The sequence below is a fragment of the Embiotoca jacksoni genome, unplaced genomic scaffold (assembly GCF_022577435.1).
Source record: "Embiotoca jacksoni isolate LCO1_2020_lvr unplaced genomic scaffold, fEmbJac1.0.p SCAF_94, whole genome shotgun sequence".
NCBI classification, from domain to species: domain Eukaryota; kingdom Metazoa; phylum Chordata; class Actinopteri; family Embiotocidae; genus Embiotoca; species Embiotoca jacksoni.
Window position 1 is genome coordinate 252,733 of NW_027185452.1, and position 18,907 is coordinate 271,639.

The 18,907-nt window shown below is 45.2% G+C and overlaps 2 protein-coding genes across 2 annotated transcripts; one reads left to right on the plus strand and one right to left on the minus strand.

The window, feature by feature from the left end:
- The first annotated feature begins 389 nt into the window (after positions 1 to 389).
- Positions 390 to 4,614, plus strand: LOC138193762 (tetraspanin-33). Its single transcript, XM_069141973.1, has 8 exons — positions 390 to 471; positions 1,302 to 1,359; positions 2,101 to 2,225; positions 2,307 to 2,381; positions 2,454 to 2,549; positions 2,621 to 2,749; positions 3,680 to 3,841; positions 3,912 to 4,614. The coding sequence occupies exons 1-8, from the start codon at positions 415 to 417 to the stop codon at positions 4,062 to 4,064; spliced, it is 855 nt and encodes a 284-aa protein (XP_068998074.1). The 5' UTR covers positions 390 to 414; the 3' UTR covers positions 4,065 to 4,614.
- Positions 4,615 to 6,869: 2,255 nt separating this feature from the next.
- Positions 6,870 to 16,769, minus strand: LOC138193755 (excitatory amino acid transporter 5-like). Its single transcript, XM_069141964.1, has 11 exons — positions 16,466 to 16,769; positions 13,213 to 13,292; positions 11,706 to 11,921; positions 11,360 to 11,402; positions 11,064 to 11,271; positions 10,366 to 10,465; positions 9,378 to 9,611; positions 9,115 to 9,309; positions 8,879 to 9,013; positions 8,645 to 8,747; positions 6,870 to 8,446 (listed from the first exon to the last, which is right to left on the minus strand). Exons 1-11 carry the CDS (start codon positions 16,709 to 16,711, stop codon positions 8,291 to 8,293), a joined length of 1,716 nt encoding a protein of 571 aa, XP_068998065.1. The 5' UTR covers positions 16,712 to 16,769; the 3' UTR covers positions 6,870 to 8,290.
- Positions 16,770 to 18,907: the final 2,138 nt, after the last annotated feature.

Below are 18,907 nucleotides of genomic sequence, written 5' to 3' on the forward strand. Positions count from 1 at the left end.
GAGGAGGAGGAGGAGGATGGGGGGTGGTGAACAACTCTGACCACAAACAGAGGACGGACCAATAAGACAGTAAAACCAGAGTCAAAAATAAAGAAGGGGAAATATTAATAATGAAAATGATCAAAATGCTCATGAATGAGATCCACTGAAAAAAAAAATCCAAACTAAAATGTAACTGAAAAAAAATGCAACTAAAATATCATAAAAAAAAATTTGACAAAAATATTACGGAGAAACAAATGTGACTAAAATGTCAGACAAAACATGTGGGATGGAGGGAATGCATGCAGGAATGCATGCAGGAACGCATGCAGGAACGCATGCAGGAACGCATGCTGCAGGCCGCCACACGTCCTCCTGAAGTCACGTCAGCAGACGAGCGACCTGCAACAGTCTGACAGCAGAACGGAGGACATGAGAGGATACCGAGCCATCAAGTACACTTTGTTCATCTTCTGCTACTTCTTCTGGGTGAGTCCGTCCGTCTCACCTGGACCTTCAGACGCGGTTTAATGCGCTGACTTCACCGAACCAGTTGCACAATCCGCCGCAGTTCCATGATTTCACAGGAAGACGAAGGTCTGAAGACTCCGGAGAGATGACGTCGTTTCACCGTGAAGAAGTTTGACTTCTGACTTAAAGAAAACGGATTCAGAACTAAAAGTCCTGAGATTTTAAACCAACAGTCACAACTATGACTTCTGAGTAGTTTCGGATCACTTTTATTATAGTAACTCAAATTATGGGATGCCCACCTCAACCTACTGACATACTGTAATTATGAATATGTTTTGTATTTTTTCCAGGAACAACTTTTCATCTCTTCTGTCTTTTCCTGCTGAAGTTAATGATTCATGTGTTTGATACAGACTTTAGTTTTAGTTCATAAACAACTGGTTTCTCATGGAAACCAACCACCCAGCAGGGGGCGCTGCTGCACAGACAGGTTAATCACTATAACCCTGTAACAGACACTGAGCAGGGGTGGACGTGGGGGGGGGGGGGGGGGGGGGGGGGATCGTGGATCAACTGTTTTTGGACCGCTCTTTACGGCTCGGTTTTGATTTCCCTTCCTTGAACGAAACATTCGTATAAATAGATATCAGATCATTTTTCCAGTCAACAATTAAATGTGAAGCTCAATGTTACATTTTCATCACAGACTAAATAAAACTGGACGCAGCTTGCTGGTCTGAAAAATGAGGCTCACGAAGTGCAATACCACCGACAGCCACCACGCTCAGAATGATGCTGCTGGACAGAAAACTGGTTTTTATAATAAAAGATTTGTTTCTCTGCAGGTCGTGAGCTCCGTCATCATTGCGGTGGGGAGTTACGCCAAGATCGCCAAAGAGAAAGGTCGGTCAACGTTGTGCTTTGGTTGAAGACGCGTTTTAGTATCCGTCAAATTATGTTACATAAACAGGAAGTGAGGTTCAAGAAAGTTACAGTTTTGCTTTATGATGTTGAAGTATGTGATGTTTATTTATTTTTGTTGTGAAGTGGTTGATGATTGGGTTTCAGGTTAGCTGCACTGAATGAATGGAAGTCAATGTAAAGTTCTCTGAAGGGATGAAACCACCAAAACTCGCTCTGACACGTTATTTCTCCTTTTTGTTGATGTTGGAGAGAATGAACGTGTGTTTGTTTATCTATCTTTGTGAGGACCTCTGTGAGTTTCACTCTGTGTGAGGAAACTAGTGGACAATGAGGACAGTGTTTGGTCCTCAGTGTGGGACGGACCTTCAGGGTTCAGATCCTGTTTCAGGGTTCAGATCCTGTTTCAGGGTTCAGATCCTGTTTCAGGGTTCAGGTGATGCTGCATGTCGTCCGTGACCTTCACTACGCAATTCAGTTCAACTTTATTTATAAAACGCCAAATCCCAACACAGATTATTTCATGGTACTTAACACATTAAAGTCTTTACAGCAGAACTTTATAATATTATACAGAGAAACCAACAATTCAAATATTCAAATATTCCCACATAAGCTAGGATATACAGACGTGTGTGTGTGTGTGTGTGTGTGTGTGTGTGTGTGTGTGTGTGTGTGTGTGTGTCTATGTGTGTGTGTGTGTGTGTGTGTGTGTGTGTGTAGATGTGGTCGACACCCTGACCATTGATCCAGCGCTCCTCCTGATCGTCGTCGGCTCGATGATGTTTCTCATCACGTTCCTCGGATGTTTCGGGGCGCTGCGTAACGCCACCTGCCTGCTGAAGACGGTACGACATCCGTCTATTCAAAGTTCTACTTGTCGCTCCGGTCGTCTCTTCTTAACCAGCTGCTGTTTTTGTTTCCTCCAGTTTCTGGCGATCCTGGCGGTCGTCCTCCTCCTGCAGGTGGCAGCCGTCGTCGTGGGACACGTCTTCACCGACACGGTAACGACACCGTTCAGAGTCACATCGAGCCAAACTAACTAAACTAAAACTCAACCCGGTGCTGCCGGTCAGGTGATGGAGAGGACGGAGACGCTGATGATGAAGGCCGTCGTCCGCTACCGGGAGGACCGCGACCTGGAGAACGCCATCGACTTCATCCAGAAGAAGGTTCGGAGACTTTCAGAGAGACTCACCTGTATGATGACCTCAGGTGTGCTGACCTGCTGCTGTGTTTCCAGTTCCAGTGCTGCGGAGTGCAGAGCTACGAGGACTGGACGCACAACGTCTACTTTCAGTGTGAGGACACCAACCCCAGTCTGGAGGCCTGTGGAGTCCCGTTCTCCTGCTGCCTTCACCTGCAGAACCAGGTCAGAACCAGGTCAGAACCAGGTCAGAACCACAGTCTGGATATAAAAGAGTTCGTAGCTTCAGGTCTGTAAAATGGTTCTGATCCAGAAGTGTGTTCAGCTGCAATACCAGCGAGTGCCACTAGAGGTCGGCTCCAAAAAGCCTCCGGCTCCATAGACTCCCATTCAACTTCTCTCATCAAATCCAAAGTGAATAAAATGTGTCCATCAGTTATCTCGGTGTTGTTAGCTAAAGTCACTCCTTCTTATTAGTTTTCTGGAGGTCCATCTGAAAATAATCCCTCATTCATTACAAAAGAAGATTCAAGAAGACCTGTTTTTGGGGGCGTGTCTGTTTGATTGACAGGCCTGTGGTGCAGTCAGGTTACAGCTATCGGTGGGTGGGACGTAGTATCGTCAGGTTTCCGATCAGATCGGTCAGATCCACCTCTGGCTCCTCCCCCAGCTCGTCCAAATATGGTCACTTCCTGCTCCAAACCGCTCCGAACTAGCAAAGATGGTGACGGACAGAATCTGAACTGGAGGATTCATAACGTTCACAAACCAACGATGACCTCACTGATGGATGATGACATCACTGATGGATGATGACATCACTGGTGGATGATGACATCACTGATGTTCTGATTAGATCAGAATGAGGAGCCAGTTATGAAAACCGTTTGGGTGTGACGACTGATGGGACCGTGGTGGACTGAGTCTGTTCCAGATCAGGATGATGTCATCCTGGTAGGAGAACCAGAATTAGACTCTGGATGGACCAGATATGTCACCTGGGTCTGGTAGAACTTCGGGATCCTCCAGTAGGACGTCCAGACTAACTTCACCCTTTCTTTCTGGTACTGGTACAAACCAAGTACAAAGTAAGTGTCCGAAACCGAACCCGATTCATCAGTCGCTTCGTTCCAGATGTGTTCTGTCCTCCTGCAGACGGTGCTGAACACCATGTGTGGTTACGGGATGCAGCAGCTGGAGGAGAACCGGGCCGGTCGGGACGTCTTCACCGCCGGCTGCCTGGAGAAGATCGTCCGGTGGGCCAAGAACAACCTGCTGCTGGTGGCCGGTCTGACGGGCGGCCTGCTGCTGCTGGAGGTAAAGCGGACCTCGGACCTCTGAGGTCGGCGATGACGGTGTGTGATGCTGTCGGTGTTTCCTCCGTCAGGTCTGCATGATGTCTCTGGCCGCCGCTCAGATCTCCCGGATCGACGCAGTCCAGCGACGGAGGAAAGAAGACGCAGCCGGAAGCCGGTCGGACAGGAAGGACAGCTTCTGGTTTCCCGCCTTCGCAGACTTCGACGATGAAACGAGCTGCTGAGAGAACCGAAGCCGAACGTTGATGAAGCGACGCTGTGAATGTAAAGGTTTTGGATGTGAGGCTCGTACAGGTCGAAGTTCTACCTCATGAAAAACACCACATTAAATCATTATTACGCTCATCAAGTGTTCAGTAACTCTTTGATCTCAATCTCCCGTCATGTGAACAGATGTATATTTTTAACACACGTGTATCAATGAGGCGAATCCGTGTCACGAACTTTAGGAAAACAAAACCGTGATTCTCCGAATTCTCCGAATCTTTTATTGATATTACGAACAATAGACGATGAAATCCACAAATTCTTTGTAGTTTTAAATTGAGGAACATTATTCCTGTTTTAAACGGTCTAAAATCGGCATGAACTCCTTCGGTGCTTCGCTCTGAACACCTGAATGGTGTCTGACCTGTAGAACTGTTCCTCTGCTGCCCCCTGGAGGCTGCAGGCTGAATTGCACTCCATATCTAAACAGAACTGATACTCTACTGTGAACATCTGAAGCGCTTCATCACTGAGTTTCCAGTCTCTTCTTCTACTAAACTAAAACTTGTCTACGTCATGTTGCGTCCAACGAGGCGACCGTCTGCTCCGTTAGCGTTAATATACGTGAGCAGAGACCCCTCGGTGAACCGGTTAATCCCGGCTGTGCCTCTCATCACGTCTTCATTGTGATTCTAATCTGCGGTGGATTAGCAGCCGAGCACCTGTGAGGAACCTGCAGCAGCACGTCGTCACGCTGCTTTACGGGATTAACCACCACGACGCTGCAGTGAACCGGAAAAATTAAAAATATCCATCCACGATTTCTATTACAGTCTTAGTTTTGGTTTGTTGAATTCTTTTGGATATTTGAGCTTCATAATAAATATTTTCTTTGTACTTCCCATCAGGTTCTAAACGTGTTTTGCTTTGATCAGTTTGATAAAGTTTAAAATATCATAATTCATCCACAACTTTTCTTCGTGGCTTTTAACTATTACATCAATTTATCCTTCAAATTTCAGCGCTACAATGAACCGAGCTGTTTATTTATCCAGTATCATCTAATTAACTTTAACATTCATTAAATGATTCATCAATTACTTTTATATATTTATAACCTGCTAGCAAACCATTCTATCCTTTTATTTATAGCTTTTAGCTAACGTTTAATCTATAGAGTTGCCATTTACCAATATTCAGCAATATTTTCACCACTTACTTTTTACTTCTATTGATTATTTTTAGATATTAATCAGTTACTTTCAAGCTAATGATCTCTTTCAGAAACCAATTTAATCTACTTCTTTTAGATATTACTTTAAACTAACATTTGAATCCTTCAGCTAAATGTTGTTTCCTGTTCGCCACTGAAACCATGAATGAGTATTGACGTGGCTATTGATCCGTATACACATGAAGCTAATTGATTAGTGTTCGTGAGCTAAACTAATTAGACTATCAGTTACTTTGGGCTATTTATTACTTTTAGCTAACAGTTTAATCCATTAGCTAAGAACATATTTAGGTTACCGTTTATCCATTAATCTTAATGTTACATCAATATCTATATTGACCAATAACCCAATTAGTTGCGAAATACATCAACAGTTCCCTTATTTGTACCTGTAATTATTTAAACAGTTTATCAGTTACTTTAATACTTGTAGCTCTCAATTTAATCCGTTAGCTGACTGCAGTTTTTAGCTAACTTTTTATCAGTTTTAACAAAACAATTAATGCAGCTATCGAAATGTAGCAACAATTAATACTTCGGTATTTACATAATTTATCCACTACGTAGCTCACATGAACTGTTTTTAAAAAATACCAAATTTTAGCGAACTGTAACATTTTTCTATATTTTCCAGTTCTTCAGATTCAACATGTCGTTCGGTTGTTTTGAACGTTGATTTCTTTTGTTCTTTCTGTGACGGAGGTTTATGCTAACAGTTTCCCACTGCTGCCAGTCTTCGTGCTAAGCTAAGCTAACGTTGTCTTTTCAAACATACAGTACAAACTATTGTTTGAGAGAATGAATTAATTTTAAATCAACACATTTTTATTTTCAAATATAAATACACATAAATGACAAATGAATTACAGACCATATAAAAAAATAGACGCGAGTACAGTTGGTTCTGGTGTGGTTTGATAACGACTTCTACGGTTTGTCGGGTTGACTGAGTGTGTTGGCAGATGAACATTGAGGCTTTATTAAATAAACAGTCGGATTAAGGCAGAAATCGACATTTTCACATTGAACTCTAACTCAAAACGACAGCTAGCTTTAAACAGAACGTTGAAGTGGCACTTCGCCAAAACGTACGAAATATTTGAGTCATCGTAAGTGAGGTTGAGCAGCTGTTTCTGTGGTTGCTTCTAATGTTTGATTCTTAAAACATATAAATAACATTAAAGCCTCTTTATGACACCAAAATAATCTGTCACAGAAATGTAGTCGAGGTATTTGTCAAAATGTTGCATAATAGACAAATAGAAAAATGGCCGCAGCGAGTCAATAATTTAGATGTTTCATCTGAGCGACAGTTAAAAGTCAAAAGACGTTCAATTAAAAAAATAATAATTCGCCTCATTTCATGAGATGGAACCAAATAATCATATTTTATATTTTTTTATAGATGATTTTATCCTTGCAGCGTTATCTACTCATCTTAAAGGAGGTTTTAAATGCAGTTTGAAAAGAAATATGGAAGAAAACTTTGATATTTTTCCATTTAAAAGTGTAAAATTTATGTTAAAATATCAAAAACACTGTTAAGAATTAACAATTTGTGTGAACCGTTAATGGTATTTAAGGGCATTAATGAATTGAAAGTATTTGAAATTTTAGTGTATTTGAGATTTAATAATTCAACAGCACCAAATACTAAAACAAGAGGACGAATTAAATAAAGTGAGTCCATAAATTAGAGCATGAATCACGGGCGTTAGTTTCATAATCTCAGCACACAGATTTGATGTTCTGGAGCAGGAATTCTTATTTTAAGGTAAATTTAAGTGGTAAATTTTTCCCTCCGAGACTTCTTAAATCTTTCGGAGAAACTCGACCAATCAGGAGGTCACAGCGTCCTTCAGCACTTTGTTTACTTCGCAACATTCAAAAGTCAAAACAACAACAACAAGAAAATAATGCACGTCGACCTCGAAGGAAGCCGGTGAGAGAGCATGCCGATAAACACAGAAGAAGAAGAGCACTTAGATTCAGTCGTCACCTGTGAGGGCGCCGAGCACCGGCCAATCAGATCGCAGCTGCTGTTCCCACCTGAGAGGTAATCGGAGGAGACGTTTGGTCCTTCAGTCGCTCAAACTCCGAAAAAGTTTAGTTGTTTTGCTTTCTTTGTTGTATTTTTAGTAAACGTTAAAAGGTTTTCACGTACGAACAAATGCAAAACGTTTACAAGGAACAGGAAGTGGCGTCATGTTGCCATGGATACCGTGAGCTGCAACGTGTTTTGTATACTTGTTTATGATTTGGAAAATAAAGTTAAAAAAAACAAAAAACTTTTTTATCGTCCGAATGTGTTTTTCTAATGAAGTTTTAAGAGAAACTGATGTTTTGCTCTGAAACTTCTTCAAATCCACGAAATGGGAAAAAAGGCGGGAAACTTTTCGGAGTGATTTCCCGTCTGATCCGATGGAAACTCGACAGGAAGCATCTGATCGGTCGGTCGCTGCTTCATACGATTGACTTCTGAATAAATTATCTTTGGAATGAATCTGGTTTTATGAAACTCAGAGTAGCGTCTGTGATGACATCATTTCCTGTCGACGTCGCAGCGATCAGTCCGTCAGTTTTTGATTTCTAATCAATCTGCGAGATTATCGATCAGATGACAGCTGTCGGTGATCCGCGGAGGAAAACAAACAGGCATCAGAGAACCCAGTTATTACAGGAACATCTGTCAGAACAGATGTTTTTCCTCGTCGTAGCTGTCCTTCAGGTGGCGCCGTCGGACCGGGCGAAGAACCTGCGGGTGCTCCCAGGTGGGTGCTACGTACCCATAATCCTCTGGTGCACATCGGGCTCCTGCTCGTCCCGGTCCGGACGTCCCGCTGAAAATCCTCCGCTGAAATTCAGGTCACGACCCACGTGACCTTTGACCTGTAGATCTCCGAGGTGAGTTGAACCGGAAACAGGAAGTCTGCTGAACGTTCCTGCTCTGATGGCACGAAAAAGTCCGACCGGACCGGGCGGTGTTTCTGTAGCTCCGCCCCCTCCCGATCACACCTGGCAGATGTTGTAGTAGACGGTGTGGGTGTGTCTCCGGTCCGCCGAGTCGCCCGTCGTCTCAAACACGGCGTCTCCGTGAGTCTCCGTCATCGGCACGTCCACGCTGTGAGACCTGTTGTGAGGATTCTGCGTCCCGTACGACGTCTGCTGAGAACGAAACCAGAAAGATTCATGTCGTCAGCGAACGCTGAAATTTGATCTGTTAGATTCAACAGGCATGAATGAAGGAATGAAGTAACATCTCGTCTTTCTTCACTTCCTGTCTGTTGAACAACGGTGATACTCTTCGTCTCTGACAGCTGTCAATCATCCTCGCTCTGGAGTCTGACGGATGTGTTTTTGTACCTTTCCTGTTGCGCTGAGGGGGAAGTCCTTCCGACAGAGGTGGGCGATGATTCCCGCTGCGAGGGCGTCGCCCAGCACGTTGATCATCGTCCGAAACCTGTCGCTACGGAGACGGAGACGAGGGGGCGAGGAGGGACGAGGGGGACGAGGGGGGACGACGGGAGGACGCCGTCAGACCGCAGTGAGACCTCTGAGGAATCTTCCGTTCGTTTCAGAATACACGACGATACTTACAGGATCCAATCGATGGCCACGATGAGCGTGATGTCATCTGGCGGCAGACCCACTGATGTGAGTACGATCACCATGGTAACCAAGCCGGCCTGAGGGATCCCGGCGGCCCCGATGCTGGCGGCCGTAGCGGTGATGCTGCGAGACGGACGGACGGGATAATTAACACGTGACTGAAACTGAACTATTTGTTTACTTGTTTACTTCTGGACGTGACCCGTTTGTGTACAAATGTTTACCTGATGGTCACCAGCTGGCCAAAGTCCAGCTCGTAGTCGTTGATCTGAGCGATAAAGATGGCCGCCACGGCCTCATACAGCGCCGTGCCGTCCATGTTGATGGTGGCGCCGACCGGCAGCACGAAGCGGGCGATCTGCCGGTCGACGTGGCAGTTCTCCAGCAGACACTTCATGGTGATGGGCAGCGTGGCCGAGCTGCGGAGAGACGCCGGTCAGAGGACCGAACTTTAACCTGCAGAGGAGCCGCGGGGCGCCGGACTCACCTGGAGGAGGTCGCCAGGGCGATGACCATCGCCTGCAGCAGCCCGCGGATGAAGCTGAACGGGTTCTTCCCCGTGAGGACGAAGTAGAAGAGCGGCAGGAGGACGAGTCCGTGCACGAACAGGCCGGCGAGCACGGTGATGCCGTACCAGCCCAGCTTCTTACCCAGCGTGCTCGGGTCCTGCATGTCCAGGATCTTTCCCGCCACCAGGAAGATGATCCCGAACGGGAAGTACCTGAAGGGGGGCGGAGCCAACAGAGGCTTCATCATTCACACGCAACGAACTGAAACAATCCACCGATAGCTGTAACCCGACTGCACCACAGACCTGTCAATCAAACAGACACGCCCCCAAAAACAGGTCTTCTTGAATCTTCTTTTCTAATGAATGAGGGATTATTTTCAGATGGACCTCCAGAAAACTAAGAAGAAGGAGTGACTTTAGCTAACAACACCGAGATAACTGATGGACACATTTTATTCACTTTGGATTTGATGAGAGAAGTTGAATGGGAGTCTATGGAGCCGGAGGCTTTTTGGAGCCGACCTCTAGTGGCACTCGCTGGTATTGCAGCTGAAGACACTTCTGGATCAGAACCATTTTACAGACCTGAAGATATGAACTCTTTTACATACAGTCTGTGTTTTATATCCAGACTGTGGGTGAAACACAGTAACAGAGTGTGTGTCCAGCATCGAGGGTTATTCAGCCTTAGCTGCTGTTCTTAATCTACTCAGGTGATGAAGCTGCAGATGATGACATCACACCGGCAAGTTTTCAGGTCACCGGGTCAGAGGGCACAGTTAGCTGACAGACCATAATCACACCGACAGCCAGTTGATCCTCAGTTCCTGATGGATCGGGGGGGGCGGAGCCAGTCGACAACTCACGTGAATACTAATCCCGGCCGATCGATCAATAACTACCGGCTGCTGCCTCTCAGTGATCAGTCGGATCAACAATGATGAATGCTGAGTCATCGTCTCACCACACAGCAGCATTGATGATCTTCATCACACACTCGTTGATGCACTGACACACGTTGACCAGCGGAGCTCCTCGTTCTCCCATCCTGCCTAGCAGCAGACCTGTAACACACACACACACACACACACACACACACACACACACACACACTCACACACACACACACACACATACATATACACACACACACACACACACACACACACACACACACACACTCACACACACACACACACACATACATATACACACACACACACACACACACACACACACACACACACACACACACACACACACACACACACACACACACACACACACACACACACACACACACACACACACACATACACACACCTTTCACTTTCTAAACTCCAGAAACTGGTCTCCTCCGAGCGTTTACAGAGTGTTGTTAAAACATGGTGGTGAACATGATCCTGTCCCAACTTTTCAGAGATGTGTTGCTGCCATCAAATTCAAAATAAGTAAATATTTTTATCAAACAAGAATATTTCTCCTTTTCAACATGTTGTTTTGCGTCTATCTGCAATAAAATATGAGTTCATGTGATTTGCATTCTGTTTTTATTTACATCAGAGATGTGAATGACGGACGGTTCTGGTTCCACCAACCACGCGTTGACCCCCCCCCCCCCTCCCTCCCACACACACACACACACACCATCCCCCCCCTCACCCATGGTGGCCGAGAAGATGACGATGCCGAGGACGTTCATCTGCTGGCTGCTGCCGGGACTCGTCTTGTACGTGATCTCGGGGGGCGGAGTCAGCTCCAGGTACACCGTCCGCCCTTTGGGTTCGCTGTCGTCGGGGATGACGTAGACGAAGTTGGGCTGGACGGTTCTGGTCGGGATTTTGAGGATGGGGATCAGGTCGGTTTTGTACTGCAGAAACACAGTCAGGGTTCGTTACACGAAGCGAAACGAGGAGCGTTACGAAAAAGTGAAGAACTCTAACGTGGCGTCGTCTCACCTGCTGGAACGTCGCCTCGATCAGGTTGGAGGGAACCATGTTCCTGTGGAGCGCAGAGTCACGGGATCGTTACTCTTTATTAAACAGTTCACAGACATCACGGTGACGTCATGGTGACATCACGGTGACATCACACTGGGCTGATACCACATAACAGCAGTTTAAGGCATTTCTGCATCAGAGCCGACCTCTAGTGGCACTCGCTGGTATTAAGGCTTCAGGCCTCATGTTTCAGAGCCTGAAGCTACGTCCACTTTTATATAGTTTATGGCCTCCATACAGATCATCCTGGACCCAGAGAGCCCCTCCCCACCCCCGCATCCATTTGACCTTTGACCCCTCTCACCTGATGAGGTCGAGCAAGGCGTCGGCCGAGGTCATGACGGGCCCCCCGCCGAGCCGGTGGCTCTCCATGTCCGTCCCCACGCCGGGTTTGATGATGATGACGAGCACAATGCCGACCACCACGGCGATGAAGGTGGTCCACAGGTAGTAGGTGACGGTGAGGACGCCCATCCGACAGCACGCCTTCGACTCCATCGACGACAGACCCGACATTAAACTGCACGGAGGGAGGATGACTGTTAGCCTAGCTTAGCACAAAGACTGGAAGTGAAGGGAAACTGTTAGCCTCACTCAAAAAACAAGAGTCCACGTCCACAGAGCTGAACTGAAAGAGAAAAGCCATCGCGGAATTTTGTTTGTGTTGAATTGTTTTTTTCAGACTTTGGGATTTAAAATTACTTTCGTTCTAATACATAAAAATAATTTCTCTCGTTATTTGTTATTTACGTTTGGGGGAAGTTTTAAGTTGTGCTAATTACACTGCAGACGGAGACCGTGAAGTCACGCTGTGATTGTGGAGCAACGCGGTCTCACTGCTCCGTACTTCCATCAATCTGTAACTGTCAACCAAGATGTTGATGAAAATATGTGTCAATCAATACGTTCAGAGTTTTCCTGAACGCAGCACAGTGATTTCATCTGTGATGTCAGCAGAGAAATCAACACGTGTTCCTGAGCCCACGCAGTGATTTCCACCACAGAATCATGTCTGTTTTTGAAGCAGGTGGTTTAACAGTGAATGTTTTCCCCTCAGAAGGTCCCGGTGGAACTCGGTGTTGACAGTCTGACTCTGGGGGACGAATTCACGGTGACACAAAGAAAACCCACCTGGTGTCTCCTGACCTGACACGCCTTCTTTGGTCTTGGACAGTGAAGCTCCACCCCTCTTGAAACGTGATGTCATCAGAACACCTCGCCCGCCTCATCGCTTCATCGCCGGAGACTTTCTGAACATTTCAAGGGTCTCTGATGACCTTTTACAGAGTTTTACACACAAAAACAGTCGTGGAAATCACTGCATGGGCTCAGGAACGCTCTGTCAGCGGGGGTGTTGAAAATTCTGTTCCCCAAAATCTGCTGTTTCTCTGCTCCGGTTTCAGGTTTCCACGGTGACATCACGCATGTTCACGTACCAGCGGTCACGTTAACGTGTTGATGAAGAGTTGAAGGTTGTTGCTTCCTGCTTCCTCTGTGTGCGTCACCGTGCTGCGTTCAGGGACACTCTGAATTTACTGATCGACTCGTAAAAGCGTGAACAAATCAGCTGAGTGATGAGAACAAGTTGTTTATTTTGGTGTCGGGCTTCTCAACCGTCCGCGTGCATGTAAACACCTCACGAGACGGAGAACATGAACTCCTCGACATCGTCATGAAGCGTGTGATGAAGCAGCTTGAATCAGTCCGTGATGTCATCGGTTCTCCTCACAGAGCTCCAAAGCAACCGAGAAACCGTCCTTTAAGATGCTTCAGGTACCCTGAACTACACGTTTATGAATCAGCGGACCTACCTGGACGTGATGAGAGGGAGGATGAGCATCTTCAGCATCCTCATCAGCAGCTCTCCCGGAAAAGAGAAGTAGATTTTGGCCTGCGGAGATGAAAAAAAGATGAATAAAATGATCTTATTAGAAGTAAAACAAACAAACAAACAAACAAACATTCAGACTGAGGCGAGTTCAGGCTGCACAGTAAACAAAATTAAGGAAGTAATTCTTTTAATCCATCAGCTCCTGACAGAGAATGATGGCAGGCTGAAGACGGCTGGTCACCATGGCAACACAGTCAATCCCTATAGAAGATAGAGATCGAGATGAAATGAGTAGAACCTTAAAATGTGACGTGCTTTCTATGACGTTCAGCACAAAGGCCCCAAAATATAAAAGTAAATATAAGTGAAACAATATAAAATATTATTTACGATTATTTATATTTTAAGAAAACGACGTCTCCAAATAAATCCGTCAAATAACGTTTCTTAAAACAAACCAGTTTAATTGCCTTTTTTTCAAAATGAAAGTTGAGCAGAGATCACAGGAGGTTTGTATGTACGACATTTAACCTGTTTCTGGTCTGAATCCTGTTTTAACAACTTGAATTATTATTTTAATAATAGCTTGTTTGTCTTAAAGTTGCATGTGGTGGCGGGGTGTGGTTAGCTCAGCTGCAGGGGTGGAGAGTGGGAGGAGTGGTTCAGGGAACGGTGCCGGGCCGGTGTAATGAGCACAGCTGAGCTGGAGGTGGACTGATGAGCTCTCCCCTAATAAAGGGGAGCAGGGAGAAGGAGGAGGAGGAGGAGGAGGAGGAAGCGGTTGCACGAGGACATTGGTGTATGGGCCGGGCAAATAAAAAGCATTTTACACCTGAACGTACGGCTGAGCGTGTCGTCTGTGTCCAGGACAGATCCCGGTAGCACCAAGCTTGCTACACTGCATTTTTAGCAAATTGTGTTTTGAATATTCTTAAATACATCTAACGGTTATTTTCTGTAATTGTGAGTTGATTGTGCAGAAAAAACAACAGATTAACATTCAGCTTGTTGTTTGTTTGTTTGTTTTTGTCTTATCAGCTTTTAAAACCTTTAAAAACATGTTAAATAGAAAATATTTACATCCGAGAAGCTGCAACCAGAGAATTTGACCCGTCATCAGCCGGCGAGCGTCAGAATGACGTAATTTACTTCAGTGGATATTAAACGTCTGAGCTGAGAGTCGGCTGTGAACTGAGAAGAGATCAGTTCCTCCTGGAAACAACTGGCGCTGTTTAAACAGCTCAAACGCTGCACAGATTACATCACAATCTTTATTTACAGAGTAAGAGATGAATTCCTGTTGGTGTCAACACAGAATTAAATCCATTAAAACAAACTAAGGAAAACGTGCAGCATGAATCAGCGACTTCTTATTTAGACTGATTTTATTTCTAAATAAATACATTTGAGTAAAAGTTCAGGCGTGACAGAGATTAAAGAACAAAACAAAGAGTCAAATGATGTGATGTGACTTTCAGCTCTTGTTTTGGATTTTTGTAATGAAGTAAAAATCCTCTGAAGATGAACTTCCTGTTTACGTGTTTCAGAGCTGAATGTTAAGTGATCCAGAAATGTTGAGCAGTTGATGTCTCGTTAAGACAGTTTGACAAAATATAACTTTACTTCAATACATCTTTGAACTGTTCTGGATTATAAAGACGTTTCTGATTCAGTCATTTGTCGTGAGGAAGACGTCCTGCGTGCGTCTCGTCACACGGACGGATTAATGACGCTGTTAAAGCTCCCCGACCACGTTTTCTACCAGAATAGCGCCGCCTCCAGATAATTAACGCTTCAGTCTCCTTCACGTTTCCTGGAAACGTTTTGAAGAGAAACTTCAACACAGGAACTTCTCAGAGAAATGAGTCCTCAGAGGAGGAAACAATGTTGTAATGATCCAGTTTATTGATCTACTTCTGTGATTAATGATAAATCATTTCAAATGGAGAAACAAAGAACTGATGTTTAATCTGGTAGCAAACCGACTGAAATTAAACTTCATTATTTAGAAGAAATTAGCATAGAAATACATTTGATTTGGTTCCTTCAAAAATTGTAGCGACCAAAAAGAAGTGAACTATCTTTTCATATTTGTCTGACTGAAGTTTCTTTATTATCTTATTTTACGACATGCTAACGTCTGATGGCGTTTACGAGTGTTTCATTCATTATTAACTGTATTTCATGCTAGCGTTGGCAGCCCACATCAGAGATGACATAATGAAGATATAAATAAAAATGTAATGAAAAGAAATATAACTATCTTTTCTCAAATTCATAACAAAGAATTAAAACAACTTTGTTTGCAGTTTTACTGACGTCTCTTTAAAAAATGGAAAAAATACTTTTTAGGCTGCAATTTGTTTTTGTCTTTATTGTAATACTGCAAATTCCACTGCATTTAACTGCCGTCCGTGTGAACGCTGCCCTCTGGTGGCGTTTCCTCTCTCTGACCCAGAACCTTCGGAGAGCTTCGAGTTCACGTTTTTTTTTCACGTAACTTGCTTTTACAGAAATAACTGGAGATAAGTGGAAGTTCATTTTTTGTTGAATGGTAATTTTACATATAACGTTAGCTGCATTTCTTTGTAATTTAATAACTATCAGAGAAATACTGTCTCTGTGGCTTCTAGACGCCCTCCACCTTGCTGTTGCCTAGCAACGGTGTTCTCACCATCACCCATCCCGTAACAGGACCTACGAACCACGAGCTCGTGAGGCGGAATCGGTTGTAAACAAACTGACAGATCGAGTTTGACGACAAAAATAAGTCCAAAGTGAGGAGAGTTCAAAAATGTTACATGTTCGAACTAGTTGGTAAAATTTGGAAGAAGAATTTAGTTGATTGCAAAATGTTACGTTTTGAACTTCAAAGAATGTGCGAAACAAAACGTATAAAACCAGAGATGTTGAAGGAGCTGAGACGGACAGCTGTCTACTGACATCACATTTACTGGAACGTATGAACGCAGCAGCTGAAAGTTAAAGAAGGTGTGAAGAAGACGTTTTAAAAAAAAAAGTCTTCAACAGGAAGGTGGAAGAGAATGTGATGGAGTTTAAATATTACGTGAGAATACCGATTAAAGAAAGTGTGACATGGTCGGTGAAACCCTGACGGGACCTCTGAAGACGTTTTAAAGCAGGTGAATCCTGACGTGAGAATCTAAAGGGAAGTTTGAATAAGGAAGCTGCTGTTTTAAATGTTTTAAATGCTGTTTAAGATGAAGTCGTACCTGCGTGGACAGGTGAGTTCCTCTCAGCATGAAGCCCAGCGTGCAGCCGGTGACCACGGCGACGATCGACAGCGTCAGCAGCGCGTTCCTCCGACAGAAATCCCTGATGGTCCGTCGCAGGTCCTTCTTCCCCCGCAGGAAAGTCTTCACTCCGTCCCCCATCGTCCTCCCTTCATCTCCTGCGGCTTGTGAACTGTTCTCTGATGGCGCCTCCTCCCCGCCGCTCGGTAACAGCACCTCATCCATGCCGTCCAAATTGGTGGGTTTGTGCGTGCGGCTGGCAGCCTGACAAAGACGCGGCCAAACCTTTTTCACCGAAGGATTAAACGATCACCGATCGGAGCAGCGCAGCAGCCAGGCGGACTTACAGGAACTAAGAGGCTTAGAAGGAGGTGGAAGAAAAACCCTCACGCCTTTTGTTTGTGGCATCTGGTCCTGCTGCTGCAGCCGGTCCTATTGTCGTGGCAACAACACTCCTGCTGGCCTATGGGGTCGGGGGAGGGGTCAGGGGTCAGCGGAGGGGTCGGGGGTCGGGGGTCAGCGGAGGGGTCGGGGGAGGGGGTCAGCGGAGGGGTCAGGGGTCGGGGAGGGGTCAGGGGTCAGCGGATCTGGCCCCTTCAGACTCCGGCGCTCTGACATCATTTCTGCGTTCGGCGAAGCTGATCGACTTCCAGCTGCTGAGTTGGGAAACTGACCGAGGCGACTTCATCGGAATCGCCGGGAGGTGAAGATGCTGCTGAAGGAGCGTCGCCACGGTTACGGCGGGTCTACGAAAGAAAAGGACAAAATACTGAACCGGACTGCGTTGATTGGTCAGGGAGCTCTGACATCAAAGGACGGACTCATCAAACGTTTCTAACGATTCTTCTGGATCGAGTCCTTTAAGAGTCGGGTTTTTTTTAAGGTCAGAGAATCGTCACGGCAACGCGCTTGCTGACCTTTTGAGTCCATTTCTGTAATCTGGGCTCCGATTGATTATATTACAGCCGACCTGAACTCGGCGGTTAATCCAGCAGGCTGCTCTGAAGTGTCAATAAACAATCAATTTCAGGGGAGTCGGTTCTAATCTCATCATTGGCTGCTCGCCGCTGGCGTCACGCCGGATCCAGGATGTGAAGTCAAAGAACAGGAAGCTGCAGGCGACAGGATGGATCCATCCTGCAGCTCCATTTTAACCCTCTGAAGCCCAGAGAGGAGCCTCTGGTGCTTTAGTGCCCCCTGGTGGTCGCATCAAACACGGCCTGAAACACGCAGACTTAAAGGAGCAGTGAGGACACGCCTCCTCCTACGAGCCTGTGAGAATCTACGGCAGCTGTGAAACATGAAAAGTCCTTCGTGTTGGTTTTGTCTCTTCTGGGCTCCTGTAGAAAACATGGTGGCTCCAGGACCCGCCTCCCTGGAGGAGGCCCCGCCTCCCTGTGTCGACATAAAGGACTCATTCTGACGTAACTAAAACATGATTATGAATTTTATATCGAGTCCTTCACACTGGAGCTTTTGCACAAAATGATGCCTTCTTTCAACCAGAGAAGTTCTTCTTCTGGATCTGGTTCTGTTCTGGGTTCTATTCTAGATCTGGTTCTGTTCTGGATCCGGTTCTGTTCTAGGTTCTGTTGTGGATCCACGGCACCAGTCGGCCCACGTGGTGCGTCGGTATTGTCTCAGTTCAGCAGTTACACGACAGTACGAGACATAAAACAATTTTATTTGCAGACAATTTCCCAGTTTTTTTTAAATAGGACACGCCCACTGATGATGATGTCACAGTTTGTGTGCTGCAGGTCCAACTAAATAAAACAATCTAAATGTGTTCGTATTGTGGGGAAAATTCACTCTCAAAACATTAAACTTTTTGTGGGTGTGATCTCCATTTCCATGGCAACACACGGGGTACGACTAAGAACTGGAAAACAATCATTAGACTTTTATGAAACATGGGTAATGTTTACTACTCCAGGAAGTAGTCGGACCCTTAGCAACCACCCTAGCAACAGAGAGGATTTCTAGTCTCCAACTGAATAAATACAGAACATAGAAACACTAAACTGATCAGCTAGTTCAGTCTGGTTGGAACAAAGATATCTGATGAACAAAGATACCTGATGAACAAAGATATCTGATGAACAAAGATATCTGTTGAACAAAGATATCTGATGAACAAAGATACCTGATGAACAAAGATACCTGATGAACAAAGATACCTGTTGAACTAAGATACCTGATGAACTAAGATACCTGATGAACAAAGATACCTGATGAACAAAGATATCTGATGAACAAAGATATCTGATGAACAAAGATACCTGATGTACAAAGATATCTGATGAACAAAGATACCTGATGAACAAAGATATCCATGGGCTCGTGTTTTTAACATTTTAGCTCCGTGTCATGTGACGCAGGTCATCAAAGCATCGGACAACAAGTAGTCCGTGAGAGATG